The sequence below is a fragment of the Loxodonta africana genome, chromosome 21, assembly GCF_030014295.1.
Source record: "Loxodonta africana isolate mLoxAfr1 chromosome 21, mLoxAfr1.hap2, whole genome shotgun sequence".
Lineage (NCBI taxonomy): Eukaryota > Metazoa > Chordata > Mammalia > Proboscidea > Elephantidae > Loxodonta > Loxodonta africana.
In genome coordinates this window covers 50,116,523-50,133,431 of record NC_087362.1, presented here as the reverse complement: position 1 = coordinate 50,133,431, position 16,909 = coordinate 50,116,523, and the positions used below count along the sequence as shown (strand labels likewise).

The following is a 16,909-nucleotide window of genomic DNA, read 5'->3' as shown; positions in this document are numbered from 1 at the left end:
TCTAACCCCTTACTCCCCCACCTAGTATAAATGCACCCGTTCCTGTTGATTTCATTCCCTCAATTAGTCTCTGACCCAGTCCTTCGTTTCCCCTCTGCCACTCTTGCCCTGGTTCAGTCCACCTGTTCCCTCACCCTGAGAGCTGGAATAGCTGCCAGCCATTGTCCTGCTCCCAGCCTGCTTCCTCCAGAATTCATCCTCCAGAGCCCCCAAGCAAATTTCTAACTGCATCACACCACCAGCCCAACCCTCTCCATAATTTCCCCCTTCTTCATCAACAGAGGGATCAAGTCCAAGCTGGCTGATGGCAGCAAGAAGCCAAACCTCCTTCCTGCCTATTCTTACTCTCATCCCCCTGTGGGGCCTCATCCTCTTGGACAGCAGCAGCAAGCTAGAGGGGAGCAATCAAGATAGCAGGCTGCTAAAGAGTCAGAATGGGCCACGTAAATCAGAAACTACATCAGCCTGAGGCCAGAAGAACTAGATGGTGCCTGGCTATAAATGATGAGTGCCATGACAGGGAGCACAACAGAGAATCCCTCAAGGAGCAGGAGAGCAGTGGGATGCAGACCCCAAATTCTCATAAAAAGGCCAGACTTAATGGTCTGAGACAGGAGGGACCCCGGAGGTCATGGTCCCCAAGACAGGAACCATTCCTGATGCCAACTCTTCAGACAGGGATTGGGCTGGACTATAAGCAGAAAATGATACTGGTGAGGAGTGGGCTTCCTGGATCAAGTAGATACATAAGACTGTGTGTGCAGCTCCTGTCTGGAGGGGAGATGGGAAGGACAAGGGGGACAGAAGCTGGCTGAATGGTCATGGAAATAGAGGGTAGAGACAAGGGTGTGTTGTCTCATTAGGGGGAGAGCACTAGGAGTATACAGCAAGGTGTATATAAGGTTTTGCATGTGAGACTGACTTGATCTGTAAACTTTCACTTAAAGTTCTGGTCACCACCAACGAGCCATGCTGGCTCATGAAAATCACCGGAGATTGGATGTCAGGGGTCTCTTCATGAAGGGATGTCACTGCCCAGGGTGGCCAGGACATCATAGGTCCTCTGAGACTTGCGTGTTCATTCCCTTCCTTCCACAGAGCAAACTCTCCCCAGGTTACTGCCCTCTACACACCCTTCTTCCAGTGCCCCCTGAGTTCCTCTCTCTTGCTTGTCGTCACTGGGTTGTGTCATCTTTCTCTATGGATCAAATCTGACTCTAAGGAATATTGCACTGAGCTAAGCTGGTCTTGCTGCCCAAAGCCATGGTCATCTAGTTTCACCAATTCAATATAATCTCTTTGATAAACAAAATGGAACATATAAAATACTGCCAGGTAAGACCACATAGACAGGAACTCTCTGATGACAAAAAGTTCCCACACATTGGACCTAAGACTCCTTTAAAACAAAAAACTATACCTCTGGTCCCTGCTGAGCTGTGTGAACTCCCAAGACACCCAAGGCCCCATGAACCAGCCCGATGCACCTCTCCAGGCTCTGCCCTGCATCTCCCAGCTCCGCAGCCCCTGTGAGACTCTGCAAATGCCAGTCCTTCTCCCTAGGGTGCTCTCCCTATCCCCTTGGCCTAAATTTTGTTGCTAACAGTTTTGAGATATAACTCGCATACCATGTAAATCACCCATTTAAAGTATATACTTCAATGTATTTTAGTACATTCACAGAGTTGTGCAACCAGCACTGCAATCAATTTTAGAACATTTTCGTCACCCCTAAAAAGAAATCCCATAACCTTTAGCTGTCACCCCACCCTCTGTATCTCTTCCCCACTGCCCCCTGCCCTAGGCAGCCACTAATCTACTTTCTGTGTCTATACTGTTTGGCGTTGAGTCGATTCTGACTCATAGCGACACTACAGTACAGAGAACTGTCCCACAGGATTTCAAAGGCTGTAATCTTTATGGGGAGCCATGGTGGTGCAGTGGTTAAGAGCTCAGCTGCAAATCAAAAGGTTGGCAGTTTGAATCCACTAACAGTTCCTTGGAAATCCTATAGGGCAGTTCTACTCTGTCCTCTAGGGCCTCTGTGAGTTGGAATTGACTCGACAGCAATGAGTTTGGTTTTTTTGGTTTAATCTTTATGGAAGCAGACTGCCACATCTTTCTCCCATGGAATGGCTGGTGGGTTTGAACTGCTAACTTTTCAGTTTGCAGCTGAGTACTTAACAGCTGCGCCATGAGGGCTCCTTTCTGTCTCTATAGAGTTGTCAATTCTTGACATCTCACATCAATTGAATCGTAAAATACGTGGTCTTTTGTGATGGCTTCTTTCACTTAACTTATTTTCAAGGCCTGTCTATGTTGTAGCATACGTTATTACTTCATTCCGTTTTATGGCTGAATTGTATTTCATTGTATGAATACACACTTTATTTATCTAGTCATCAGGAGCTCTGGTGGCACAGTGGTTAAAGCACTCGGCTGGGAACTAATAGGTCACCAGTTTGAACCCACCAGCCATTCCACAGGAGAAAGATGTGGCAGTCTGATTCCATAAAGATTTACAGCCTTGGAAACCCTATGGGGCAGTTCTATTCTGTCCTACAGGGTTGCTATGAGTCACAATCAACTCGAGGGCAAAGGGTTTTGGTTTTAGTCATCAGTTGATGGACATGTGGATTGTTTCCACTTTTTGGCTATTATGAGGCCTGGTTAATGCTTACTCAGCCTCAGGACTCGGTTCAGACGCCCTCTCCTCCAGGATGGCTCCCTTGGGTAAGGTCAAGTACCTCTGACTTCCCAAAGTACCCTGTGCCTACTCTACATTCAATACTGTTTTGGTGTCCACTCATCTCCCCACTAGACTAGGCCTGTGTGATGTGTTTTCATAACCCACTAGAGACCCACCATGGTGCCTGCCTTCTAGGGGGTGACAGGAGGGAATGACCATGGTGAGAGAAGCTGGCTCCTCTTACTGCTCACTAGGGGCCAGGCCCAGGGTTTTATACTTCACAAACATCTTGGAGAGATCCTATCATTATTCTCATTTTACAGCTGAGGAGAAGTGACTTGCCCAAGGCCACAAAGCCAGTAAGTGGCTGAACTGGAATCAGTTCATTAGTGCAGTCTGCTTTCAGTGTTCATACATTGTCTCTGCCCATCCTCGCTGGCTTCCAGTCCCACCCTCCCCTGCTCTCATCAAGGTCACCAACGACCTCTGAATGGCAAAACCAAATGGAAGGTTGTACGATGTTATTTCAATCTCTTGGCCACATTTGGCAGTTACCATCCCCTTCTTTTTCAGGCTCTCTGCTGGGGCTACTCTCACATCTCAGGAGGTGTCTTTGGCCTTTTTGATAAGACTATCTTCTTCCCTCTCCCTTAATTAAGCCTTTCCTGGGAGGAAGGGTCCCATCCTTGGGCCTCTATTCTTCTCAATCTATGCTCTTCCTTGGAGACCTTGGCCATACCTCTGCCCTGATTTCCAAAGCGTCTCCCCAGCTCAGGCCTCAGACCTGAGAACAAATAATAACCTCTACATCACTACTCAGATGATTCAATCCCATCTTATCAGCCTTTCCCCAACCTGTTCCTTCTACATGCCACCATCATTTGACCCTGACACCTACACAGGTGCCTAAGCCAGAGACAGGACATCTGCCTTGACACTTCATTCTTCCTCATCCTCCTCATCTGACCCTTAACCAAACAAACTCCATTGCCGTCAAGTCAATTCTGACTCATAGTAACCCTATCTAACCCTTATGTCTTATCAACTCTTTTTCTATGATTCTCCACAACGCCCCCTGCCAACACCTGAGGACAGGCTGCCATCATTTCTGGCCTGGTTTAGTGCAACAGCCTGCAAACTGCTTTTCCCACCTCCAGTGTGGCCTCTGCCTCCAATCTACTTTTCAAACTGCAGGTACTTTCTGAAGTATAGGCCCCATCGTTTTGTCCTCTCCCTCCTGTCCTCAGGACAAAGTCTAAAACCTTGCCTACACCTTTTTTTTAAATCCTTGCCTATGGCTTTTGAAATCCTTCAGGAGTTGATCTCGGCTTAACTCTCCAGCCACACTCCTACCACACCACAATTGGCCTGTACTGAATGACTTGCTACTCCCAGAACCCACCATCATTTGTACCTGCTATTTCATGTGACTGGTGATTGGCCAAGCCCAGTCTGAAGTCTCTCACTCTTTTCATGCCATAAGAGACTGTCTCTTGCGAAACAATATTGAAATGCAGAAGGAGATGTTGTCATGACCAGTTCAAAAAGAAGTAAATCAGGGCAGAGAGGGACTAAAGTGTTCTGGAAGACAGACAGCATATCACTCATGAGAGCTCTTTAACCATGTCCCCTGAGTGGCTTCATTCACTGGCTGAGAAAAACAATCCTCAGGACCACCTAGTCACACAGAAATTGAGATCTCAGGGCTCTTCCTCTTGAATGTTGATTAGATTTCTTTACAACAGGGATGAGATGTCCTGACTGGCCCAAGGGTTAGGAAGAGCCCCAACTCCAAATTAGGAAACTGGCATTCTGGTACCCATCAGCTGAGCTGCAGCTGCATTACCCAGCAAGCCTTTGCTTGTCTGTATTTTCCAAGTTTCTGAGTAAGAGGAGGGCTAAACTATCCACAGCAAAATCCTAGAAACAATGACCAGCAATAAGAATCCCTAGGGCTCAGATGACGGTCTCAAAAACATCACTTACCAATAAAAAGAACTAGATCTCCCAGGAGAAATGGTGACTCTAGGTCTGGGTCAGGAAATGTATACGATGAAACTGGAACATACTGTCATCCCAACCCTTAGCTCAAAGGCTAAGGGTTGTATCAAAAATACTAGGCAGTCAATTGAATAAGTTCCCATTGGTTAAGGGACAATCTGATCACCAATAAGGTTAATAACTGCAATAGACAAGGCACAAAAAATAAATTAAAATCCATTGGTACATCATGATACTAAACGAACAAAAACAATCCTCATTAGTCATCTTTGGAGGATGTTGGAAAACCAAATCATTATTTTGAAAGCTGGCAAATAACGGGAAAGACTCAAGCATTTACCCCACCTCTCCTATACAGACTGTATCTCAGGGAAGCCAAGTAGTTGATTGCTGAACATTTCCAGGCATAGATGCATTCAAGGTAGCCACTGCAGAAGCAAAGACAGGATTAGAATATCATGATTTTGCAATACCTAATGAAATAATGATTCTAGGCATAACAACGTGAGGATGGCGCAGGACCAGGCAATATTTCATTGTGTTGTACATAGGGTTGCCATGAGTCAGAATTGACTGAACGGCACCTAACAAGAACAGCAAGGTGAAAAATGTCAGTCATTCCTCATGTCTAAAAAAGAAAAATCAATCAAATATTATATGCTTCCCAATGGAAGTAAACACACCATCTAGTAAATATTCTTTAAAAAAAAAAATCAGATCAGAATTGAATAAAGCCTATAAATCTAATTACCTATTTACAGGACAAACGAGGGACACAGAAACATGTAAAACTATATGACGCGTTAAGGGGACTTCTAAGTCAATTGGCAAAATAATTCTATTATGAAAACATTCTGCATTCCACTTTGAAATGTGGCGTCTGGGGCCTTAAATGCTAACAAGCTGCCATCTAAGATGCATCAATTGGTCTCAACCCACTTGGAGCAAAGGAGAATGAAGAACACCAAGGTCACACGATAACTATGAGCCCAAGAGACAGAAAGGGCCACATGAACTAGAGACTTACATCATCCTGAGACCAGAAGAACTAGATGGTGCCCGGCCACAACCGATGACTGCCCTGACAGTGAGCACAACAGAGAACCCCTGAGGGAGCAGGAGATCAGTGGGATGCAGACCCCAAATTCTCATAAAAAGACCATACTTAATGGTCTGACTGAGACTAGAGGAATCCCGGCGGTCATGGTCCCCAAACCTTCTGTTGGCCCAGGACAGGAACCATTCCCGGAGACAACTCATCAGACATGGAAGGGACTGGACAGTGGGTAGGAGAGAGATGCTGATGAAGAGTGAGCTATTTGTATCAGGTGGACACTTGAGACTGTGTTGGCATCTCCTGTCTGGAGGGGAGATGGGAGGGTAGAAAGGGTTGGAAGCTGGCAAAATTGTCACGAAAGGAGAGACTGGAAGGGCTGACTCATTAGGGGGAGAGAAAGTGTGAGTATGGAGTAAGGTGTATATAAACTTATATGGGACAGACTGACTTGATTTGTAAACGTTCACTTGAAGCTCAATAAAAATTAAAAAAAAAAACAACTATATGATGAAGATGCAATCAGCAAAACTGAGAAAGAGGGAAAATCTATTAGGTCAAGGGATTCAGCTTCTTCAACAAACAGATTAAAAGGAAAAGAGAATGAGAGAGAAACTATATTAAAAGACCAAAGAAGTTAGCACCAATTGATATGTATGGATCATATTTGGATCCTGAGTGAAACAAGCAAATTATATTTAGAAATTTAAGATAATTTGAGAGACCTAAATGGATATTTAACAATGCTAAGAAATTTTTTTTTTTTTGAGAGGAGTAATGGTATTGTGAGAAGCTCTGGTGGTGCAGTGGTTAAGCAGCTCGGCTACTGACCTAAAGGTTGGTGGTTCAAACCCACCAGCAGCTCCGAGAAAGAAAGATGTCGTACTCTGATTCCGTAAAGATTGCAGTCTTGGGAGTGGTGGCAAAAACATCAAATACTGGGGAAAACTGAGAAGTCAACATCCTCGAAAATTCTAACGCCTGAACAAAAAATCACAAGACACACAAAAAACAAAGATACAATGGCCCATCCAAATCTTGACAAAGGGAGTGAAAGCACATCTAGGAATGGCCAAATAATGAAAAAAACAGAAGAACATAATACAACATTAAACATAATTAAAGAACTAAGGGAAAACATAAACAAACAGCTAAAAAAAAAAAAAAAAAGAGATTACAGCCTTGGAAACCCTATGGGGCAGTTCTACTCTGTTCTATAGGGTCGCTATGAGTCAGAATTAACTCAATGGCAATGGGTTTTTTGTTTTTTTAATGGTATTATGGTCATTATAAAAAAAATTTCATCATCTTTTTGAAATACTGAAATATTTACAGCTGAAATTATATGTTTATTTGAAAATAATTTGGGAGTGGGGGGATGAGTGGAGCTATTATTGAAACAAGATTAATAATCGTTATATCAGCAAGAGTTGATAACTGTTGAAGTTAGATGATTAGTACTTACGGGTTCATTACACTATTCCTTCTAATTTGCGTATGTTTGACAATGTCCATAACGAAGTTTTAAAAAGAAAAGAGGACAGGGAAATTCTGGAAGACAGAGGTGGGGTCTCATTTACACTGAATTTCCAGCATCTATCTAGGCTTTTTTATCTAGGCAGATTAATAGCAATGCTTACAGGGTGAATCCAAGGTAAAAGCTGAGAGTTCAGGCTCTGAACTGTGCCAGTGCCTGAAATACCTGGCGGCTCTCATATGAGGGCCAGGGGCTGGCACTGAGTAGACCTGCAGGAAGTGTTTCTTGAACAAGCAAATGAATATAAAAGTAGCACTACATGTGCCCCTCATGGTCTGAAATACTATGATTTACTAAATCATATCCAACAACCCCAAATTTGGCAGGTGGCCTCAAGGAGCCCTGGTGGTAGAACAATTAAGTGCTCAGCTGCTAACCAAAAGGTTGTCAGTTGGAACTTACCCAGCAGCTCCGTGAGAGAAAGACCTAACAATCTGCTCTCATAAAGATTACAGCCTAGAAAAGCCTATCGGGCTGTTCTACTCTGTCACATGTAGTCCTATGAGTCAGAATCGACTAGATGGCACCTAACAACAACTATGGGAGAAAGTGCTCTGTACCATCAATTATCTTTGCCCCCATACCCAGTGCTAAGGGGCTTCCTCTCCTGCACTCAGCCTGCCTTTTTTTTTTTTTTTACTCCATGGTTCTGGGTTCTCAGATTTGTATGCTCAGCCCCTATGCCCTACCACCCTGGGCTCCTTTCCGTCCCTCTAACTGGAGTGACTATTTCTGCCTTCACATGCTGGTCCTTCTGCCTGAAACCCTCCTCTCCCAGCTCTCTGCATAGCTGGCTTCTTCTCATTCTTCACATTTCAACTCAAATATCATTTCCTCAGGAGGGCCTTAACCAGCCACACTCCCCAAAGATTTCCTTGTGATTCTCTGTATCACTTCTCCACTGTCCCTTTCATATATATCACCCGTAGTAAGTAATTATATATGTATTTTGCTTACTTAATGATAACAATAACAGCACATTGACTTGCAATTACCATGTGTCAAACTTATGGATTACTTGTCATATTGTTTAACTCTCATAACCACTCCGAGGTAAGTGCTATTATTATTACCATTTTACAGATGATGAAACTCAGGACAGAGTGGTTACATACCTTGCCTACGGCCACAGAGCCAGGAAGCAGTGGGCCAACATTTTTAACCACTATATTGATCTCTTAACATCTTTCTTTACTCTGCTGACCTCCAACCCCAGACTATGAGAGTCAAGAGAACATTATTCAACAAAGTATTCCTGGCCCCTATCACAATGCCTGTAATAAAATCAGTGCTCTGTAAGTATATGTCGAATGAATGAAAACATTCAAAATAATACTGTATAATTTCTCTTCGTTTTTTTGTGTTTTATGGACTATGCAAAGGTATCTGACTGTGTGAATCATAACAAATTATGGATAACACTGCTGAGAATGGGAATTCCAGAACACTTAATTGTGCTCATGAGGAACCTGTACACAGATCAAGAGGCAGTTGTTCAAACAGAACAAGGTGATACTGCGTGGTTTAAAGTCAGGAAAGGTGTGTGTCAGGGTTGTATCCATTCACCGTACTTATTCCACCTTCATGCTGACCACATAGTCCAAGAAGCTGAACTATGTGAAGGAAGAACAAGGCATCAGGATTGGAAGAAGACTCATTAACAACCTATGATTACAACTTATAACAACCTATGACACAACCTTGCTTGCTGAAAGTGAAGAGGACTTGAAGCACTTACTGATGAAGATCAAAGACCACAGCTTTCAGTATGGACTACACCTCAACATATAGGAAACAAAAATCCTCACAACTGGACCAGTAAGCAACATCATGACAAATGGAGAAAAGATAGAAGTTGTCAAGGATTTCATTTTACCTGGATCCACAATCAACATCCATGGAAGCAGCAGTCAAGAAATCAGATGACATACTGAATTGGGAAAATCTGCTGCAAAAGACATCTATAAAGTGTTAAAAAGCAAAGATGGAGATCATGGTCCCCAGGCCTTCTTTTAGCCCAAGACAGGAACCATTCCCAAAGCCAAGTCTTCAGATGGGGATTGGACTGGACTCTGGGTTAGAAAATGATACTGGTGAGGAGTAAGCTTCTTGGATCAAGTGGACACATGAGACTATGTGGGCAGCTCCTGTCTGGATGGGAGATGAGAGAAAAGAGGGGGCCAGAAGCTGGCCAAATGGACACAAAAACAGAGAGTGGAAAGGAGTGTGCTGTCTCACTGGGGGGGAGCAACTAGGAGTATATAGCAAGTTGTACATAAATTTTTCTATGACAGACTGCCTTGATTTGTAAACTTTCACTTAAAGCACAATAAAAATTAGAAAAAAAAAAAAAAAGCAAAGATGTCACCTTGAAGACTAAGGTGTACCTGACCCAAGCCATGGTGTTTTCAATCGCCTCATACGTATGCGAAAACTGGCCAATGTATAAGAAGACCAAAGAAGAACTGATGCCTTTGAATTACGGTGCCGACAAAGAATATTGAATATACCATGGACCGCCAAAAGAATGAACAAATCTGTCTTGGAAGAAGTGCACTCAGAATGCTCCTTAGAACTAAGGATGGTGAAACTTCATCTCACATACTTTGGACATGTTATCAGGAGGGACCAATCCCTGGAGAAAGACATCATACTTGGTAGAGGGTCAGCGAAAAAGAGGAAGGCCCTCAGCGAGATGGACTGACACAGTGGCTACAATAATGGGCTCAAGCATAACAACGATTGTGAGGACGGTGAAGGACCAGGCAATGTTTCATTTTGTTATACACAGTCGCTATGAGTTGGAAGCGACTGGACAGCACCTAACAATGATTTCGCCTCATATATCTCTGATCCACCTCCTCTTCCCCATAAATCTCTAGCACAGGGCCCAGCTCCCAGAGGGTACTCAACACATCCAGAAACACTCACAGCTAGAAAAACCTTTTGCAACCCCCTGGCTCTGTCCCCTCAGTTCACCAAACAGGAAGGATCTCTCCAGGTGCTTTCCCCTTCCCCAGGAAAGAAACAATTAGAGAAAGATGGAAAACGAAGGACACATGGGTTTCAGAGGTCCTAAGAGACCAAGGTCTACAAGAAGATAGGTTAGTGCCCTACTGGTGTGGAACTCAGGAAAGAAGTCTAGGATGTGGTGGCGGGGCTACACCCGCTCTACCTTGCAGAACATACACCCTCCCATCAATGCCCTGTGCTCCTGCGAACTGTCCAACACCTGAACTATGTTCCTTGGAAACCTCAAGACACATCCAGAAACCCAACTGGGGACTACAGGCTTCCTAGGTCTCTCCTTCCCATTCCCTCTTTCCCTACTAGATGAAGAGGCAAAGCCACCCACCAACAGGGGCCTGTAGGCCAGGCCTCTGGTATCACCTTCAGAAGCAGAGAACTTTCTGTAGAGGAAAAATGGGATTTCTGGTCGCCCCTTCTTGCTTCTGGTTACCCCCAGCCCTCAAAAGTCCTGAGCATCTCTGGCATAAAGGGTCCCAAGAATCCCAAACTCTGTGCTGAGAAGCTTCTAAGAAAGCAGCACAAATGCCACAGGAGTTGTGAATGAGTGGAGGGGACAACATTCTGACCCGGGAAAACCACAGAGAAGTTCTAAGATGAGTTGGCACTGGGGCTGAGCCTTGAAGTGTGGGACTCACTGGGCTTCATGGGGATAAGGAAGAAGCAGAGGAACAGCAGGTGCAAATAATACCAAAAACAAGAGCTAACATTAAAAAAAAAAAAATTTACCTACTGCTTATTCCGTCCTGGATACCCTAGTCCTGGAAGCCCTGGTGGCATAGTGCTTAAGTGCTATGGCTGCTAACCAAAGAGTTGGCGGTTCGAATCCACCAGGTGCTTCTTGGAAACTCTATGGTGCAGTTCTACTCTGTCCTACAGGGTTGCTATGAGTCAGAATCGACTCGACAGCACTGGGTTTGGTTTGGTTTTTGGGTATTCTGTCCTGGAAACCCTGGTGGCATAGTGGTTAAGAGCTATGGCTGCTAACCAAAAGGTTGGCAGTTCGAATCCACCAGGTGCTCCTTGGAAACTCTATGGCGCAGTTCTGTCCTGTCCTATAGGGTCAATATGAATTGGAATTGACTCAACGGCAATGGGTTTTGTTTTGTTTTTGGTATTCTGTCCTTGGTTCTGGGCTAAGTGTTTGATTTCTCACAATGACCTTATGAGGTAGGTTGGTACGTGCTGTTAATGTATCAGACCAGATGTGTTGAATACTTTCCTAAGGTAATCCAGTAATTGGCAGGGCTGGGATTCAAACTCAGGTTTGCCCAACTCCAAAGTCCACTACACTATGTGAACGAAGTGCTGGGGAGTTGGCTTTTGTGAGGGAGAGGAGTGCCATGTTAAAGGTCTGGATGGTGTCCCACAAAGGGGGCTATGTGCTGAGCAGTGTTGTAGGAAGAGTGCCCTAGCATGTTTATGAAGGATGATGGAAGGTCTGCTGGGAACCTTGTGCTCCCAGAAGCTATACGGGGCGGGCAAGTAGTAGCAGGAGTGAGGAAAGCCAAGGAAAAAAAAAAAAAAAGCCAACCAAATGCCAGTTGATGAGCAAGACGTTCACCTCCAGATTTAAGCATTTAATAAAGGTCTTTCTTCAGTTCCAGTTAGCACACAAAACTCAAATTAAGTACAATTTGCCAGGCCCTGCCCGGGCAGGCTCCCTCCGTTCCTTTTTCTTTTCCCCCAGTGAGGACAATCAGGCTGCTGGCAGGCTCCTACAACCCAGCACCCTAAAGTGGTCTCCTCTCCTTCCCCACCTCCACTCTCATAAGGGAGGTCAACAACTATTCTTATACATTTGACTTTAAATCATAAAATGCACAATTATCATTATTTTAAATTCAATAAGTTTTCTATTTTAAAAGAATTTTTACCTTACTGGTTTAGTTCACAAGAAAATAACTGACTTTTTTTCCCCTTGAGGTCACTTTTAACATCGATAAGCTTTTGAGGAGAAATTTCCCCCAAAAGGTGAAATCATCTGGCCATTATTCCTCCATCCAGCCATCAAATATAAAGCTATCAGTACCTCTGCTCAAAGGTATCACTTTGGTGGGGGGGAGGGGATAGGAACTCACATCCCAGCCACCCTGCTCTTCTGTACCACTCAGGTATAGGGAGGACACACAGGCTGGAGTCAGGGAAATTGCCAATTCAGTATATCTGATGCATTTGTGCCATGGAGAGTTAATCCCACTTGGGGTGGTGCGAGCTGAGAAGAAAGGGGAACTCAGCTGCTCTCACCACTCTAGTGCCAAGAAACCCGACAGGCAGTTCTAAGAAACCCAACAGGCAGTGCTAAGAAACCCAACAGGCTGAGTTGGGTTTATCAGCCAAATACAGGTGTATGAACTTCCAGACTCGCAGGGCTACGTCTTGATCTCCAGAACCCTGCCGTCAGGAGACCGCGTCCAGCCTGCGGTTTGGAGTTGGAGGAAAACCTCGCTAAGCTGGCTCGCAATTCCTGAGGGAGGCCCACCCCTAGGCCAAGGCGAAGACCCAATGTTCCCAAAGGCTTTGATGTATATGTGGGGAGGGCGGGAGACCCTTCCCGCTCAGCTTCCCTACGCGTTGCCAAGGGATGGCTCTCTGGCTACGTCAGGGTGAAGAGGCTTGTACGGGCACACCCCACATCAGGTCAAGAAACTTCCTCCCTCCAAACTAAGCGGCGGGCCCAACCCGGGAAGAGGCCGCCCAAGTCAAACCGCACCACCGCGGCCTTGTTTGCGTTTGGGCCCGCGCCGAGCCGCAGCTAGAGGTAGCTCTCCTTCCGGCGCACCCGCCATCACCCGCGCATTACCAGTAGGCCCCTCAGGCCCGACTCCTCCCCGACCCCTCAGGCCTAGGAGAACTCCCGCTTCCCGCTTCCCGGCCAGACCTCCATCCTGCCCTTCCAAGACCCTGCAGCCCGACCCCGCGGCTCACCCTCGAGCGTCTCGCACTGGACCAGATTGAGATAGTCCGACTGGCTGAGCACTCCAGCCTTCAGGCCGCGCACCAGCCCCTCCAAGTAGCCATTGTCCACGTTGAAGTAAAGCTCCGAGAAGGACGACATGACTGCGGAGGGGGCGGCGGGACCGTAGCACCCAGACCGGCCGGCACTTAGAGAGACTCCAGGATCAGCTGACGCGGCGCCCGCAGGGGGCTGTCAGAGGGTCAGGTGACGCATAAGCGCCTCACGTGACCACAGCGAGGCGGAGCTCTGAGCGGCTCCCGTCTTCCGGATTGTGTAATACGGGAGCTTTGCGCAGGTGTGGGCTGGAACTTGCCCTCTGGCGCCTGCGCACTGAAGGGAGGTGGGTCTCCTACGCTGTGGCGTGAGAGTAGCTAGAAGTGTACGAGGTCGGCCGCGTGGTGGCACCGGTGGCCGCAGGGATCCTACTTGTAACTTTGCTGGGTCTGGTGCGCCAGGCACTCTAGCGAGGTAATGATGGAAGCGGGCGGTGCTTCTTATCCTTGGAAAGATTCCAGACTTGGAATTTCTGAGTCACCCTCCCTCCCCCGAGGGAAACTAAGGTCCAGGAACAGGCAGGCCCGCCGGAGTTCACACGTCGAGTTAGCTGCATAGCAGGCCCTGGGCTTGATACTTCGTTTGCCAGCCGGGAGTTACGGCCTGTTTGTGCGCCCACCCCCTGGCCTGCATTTATTTATTTATTGTACAAGATTCCGGAGGGCGAGAGCGCGGCTGTCTTCTGCTGCCCTAAAAGGCCTGGCGCCCTAAAAACGCTCGTGTGTGTGGCTCAGATGACGGGGGTTGCATAGCCCCTGGGGTAAGGGTTGTGTGGGGTTTCTTGGCTTGGCAGCACCCCTCACCCCTGCGGTAACCGCGCTCCCCACCTCCCTTAACCCCCCCCCCCGCCTCCCCGCCTCTGACAGCCATGTTCGAAATAACGCAACAGCTTTGGGGTTGATACCAGGCTTTATTTGCCCCCCCCGTGTCCCAGCCCCGACCCGGACCCCGACGTCAGCCAGCTAGGTGCGGCTGCAGGGGTGCGTGGCAGTACCCAGCTTGCGGCAGTAGCAGAAGGCATTGAAGAAGCGGCAGTAGCACGTAGCACACGGGTCGCAGCAGGGCACCTGGTGTCCCAGACAGGACTCGTGCAGCCGCACGCAGCGACGCGCAGAGCGCGGCTCTCGGTCTAGCGCCTGCAGGGGCAAGGGAGCAGGAAAGTGAACGCTGGCTTCTCAGGGCAGATTCAGGGACCCCACCTGTCCCAATCCGGGATACAGGACGGCAGTGGAGTGTGCGCATGGGTGGTCTGCAGTGTTGCCCGCCCCAAGTAGAGGAGTCTGGGGGTGGGGAGTGGAGATGGTGCCTGATGACCCCTCCCAAGGCCCGCCGTGCCGCCTGACGCCTTTCCTGAGCGGTTACCTCTGCCAAGGCCTCGGCCTCCTGCAGCAGGGCCTCTTCTGCCTGTCCTTCTACTGTCCTCTTCAGCGCAGGCCTCAGGCCCAGGCCTGGGGCAGAAGATGTGAGGGCAGAGCCCGCCACGCACAGACACCCACCTCCCAGGACTGGGATTGGGAAGAGGGAAGGAGGGCTCATACCAGGTGGGACAGTGTGTGGCCAGAGGGTGTCCAGGCCCCACCCAGTTCACCCCTGCCCACACTGACCTGGAAATGCTGGGAACAGGGCATGGTCAGACCTTCTGATGCCCTCCAGGGGGGCCAGGCCCACCTGGGCCCCCTGCATGGTGGGCAATGCCTGCAGCAGGGCACAGCTCAGCAGCACTCCGGTCAGCATGGCCTGGCTCAGCGGGGAGAGCTACCACTTAGTCCCTCCTCATCCATGGAACCCTGTCTAGTGCCCCATCCCAGAGAGAGGCCCCTCCAGAGAGCAGGTGTTTGTACCCAGCCTGAGGACTTACCTGTGCTTACTGGTTTCCTGCCCCAAGAATTCCTGACCACCCCGTGTCCTCGGCTTATATGGCAAGACCTAATGAAGAGCCCACACGTGACTGCTTCCTGCAGCTGGGGAGAGGAGCCCTCCCGTGAGGATGGGGACACTGGGCCTCTCTCCCTGGGCCCTGGCCCTTTGGGTGCTCTACAAGAGGGGTGCCTATCCTCAATTTGGGGTGAGGTCTCCAGAAGCTAATCAAAGTTTGGGAATACAATAGGGTGCCCAGAGCCCCCAAATTTCTGATGGACAGGGGCCTAGAGGGGTGGGCCAGGCTGGAGCTCTTAGCAGTAACAAGGTCCTGAGAGATTTAATTTAATTTATGGCCCCGGAGATGCTTACTCAGGCCCTACACGGTATGTTCTGTTTCATTTGCTTCCAGGAACTTGGGTCAAGGGCATTGAAGGGGGAGGTCGACCAGTGGCCTGAGCCAGGTGGGGGAGAATGCAGACCCATACCCTGGGTTTTACTGGGGAGAGAGGAGGGGAGGTGCCCACTTAGCCAAAACCAGGTCCTCACTCCTTCATCCCTGGCCCCACTTCCCTTCCCCCTTCTCTCTCCAGGCTTCTCCAAGACCCCCACCTCTGCTCCTGCTCCTGAGCCCCTTTCCACTTTGGGTTCCTGGAAACCAAGGAAGCAGAACAAACTGTTCCCTGGGTGGGTGAGCAGCTTTGGAGTAAAAAGCTTTCTGGCTGCCTGTCTCATTAGTGCTAATGTCTGCTTCCTTCCACCCTGCATTGTCATGCCTCTGCCCATGCCTAGTCTTGTCGCACCAGGCTGCGGGAAGGCCTGACCCTTCATGGAAATGGCAGGATACATGGGGCCCCCATCTGCTTCTACTTTCCCCAGCCTATCTGGGGAGGGGATGTAGGCTGAATCAGCTTTGAGGCCTCAATGCACAAACTGGGCTGGCCCCAGGCAGCAGGAAGTAGATGAAGGCTGTTGAGGCTGGCTGCCCAGCTTCACATGGACCATTCTGACCAGGAGGAAGCCTGAGGAGGTCCTCTTGCCAGTGAGTGGAAACAAAACGCTGCCATCTGGCAGCCTTTGGCCTGCCTGGGGTCAGCACCAACAATTGGTGTTGGTATTCTGGCCAGTGGGGCTCTGCAGCAGGTGGCCTGAGGCAGACTTCTCCCACAGACGGTCACTGGTGTCTGCTCTGGGCTTAGGCTGGCAATGGGCTTGCCTGTGCTTGGCTCAGGTTAATAGTCGTAGGAGCTACTGCTGCCCGGGAGAGGAAGCAGGGGAGTCAGGGAAAGTCTTTTGAAGGAGGTGAGCCTTCAGGATGATCCCGCAGGCCAGTCCCCTTTCCTCCTCTGAGACTGGTACTGGCTGTTTTGGTGACACTGACATGAAACAGATCTGGTGTCAAGGCCCCTCTGGCAGTCGACATTGGCCTTTCTCTCCCAGAGGCTGCAGGCTGGCTTGGTGGCCCACCTCAGAGCTTCTTCTTCTCAGACTGATGGGCAGGATGAAGGTACCAGGCATGCAGGTGTGCCCCTTTCCTGGTTGGTCCACTTGGAGTTCTGGAAGGGCAATACATCAGATGCACCTGAGGGACCTTCCTCAAATCCTTATGCCCTTGCTCCATCCCTGGAGATTCTGGCTTAAGAGATAGGCATGGGGAGCATGGACTGCATGCGGATTTTGGAAATGAGCCCGGTGAGGTGGGGATGGGGATTCTGGGCACCTGGCTGGCGG

At 48.4% G+C, this 16,909-nt stretch overlaps 2 protein-coding genes across 4 annotated transcripts in view; both read right to left on the bottom strand.

Annotated features, from left to right (window-relative positions):
* ATP6V0D1 (ATPase H+ transporting V0 subunit d1) overlaps positions 1 to 13,459 on the bottom strand; it is a 43,442-nt gene extending 29,983 nt beyond the window's left edge. Inside the window, exon 1 of one of the 2 annotated variants that reach the window (XM_003417017.3) lies at positions 13,237 to 13,459. In XM_003417017.3, coding sequence (XP_003417065.1) covers positions 13,237 to 13,366 — 130 coding nt within the window. In that variant the 5' untranslated portion in view covers positions 13,367 to 13,459. The remainder of the gene's footprint in view (positions 1 to 13,236) is intronic. The other variant, XM_064273916.1, reaches the window with a different exon arrangement.
* Positions 13,460 to 14,254: 795 nt separating this feature from the next.
* The window catches only part of AGRP (agouti related neuropeptide), a 155,546-nt gene continuing 152,891 nt past the window's right edge, over positions 14,255 to 16,909 (bottom strand). Inside the window, exons 7-9 of one of the 2 annotated variants that reach the window (XM_064273918.1) lie at positions 14,926 to 16,734; positions 14,684 to 14,769; positions 14,255 to 14,457 (exon numbers count right to left, since the gene is read on the bottom strand). In XM_064273918.1, the coding sequence (XP_064129988.1) occupies positions 14,284 to 14,457; positions 14,684 to 14,769; positions 14,926 to 15,055 (390 nt within the window). In that variant the 5' untranslated portion in view covers positions 15,056 to 16,734 and the 3' untranslated portion in view covers positions 14,255 to 14,283. Of the gene's footprint in view, positions 14,458 to 14,683; positions 14,770 to 14,925; positions 16,735 to 16,909 lie in introns of those variants that run through there. The other variant, XR_010318873.1, reaches the window with a different exon arrangement.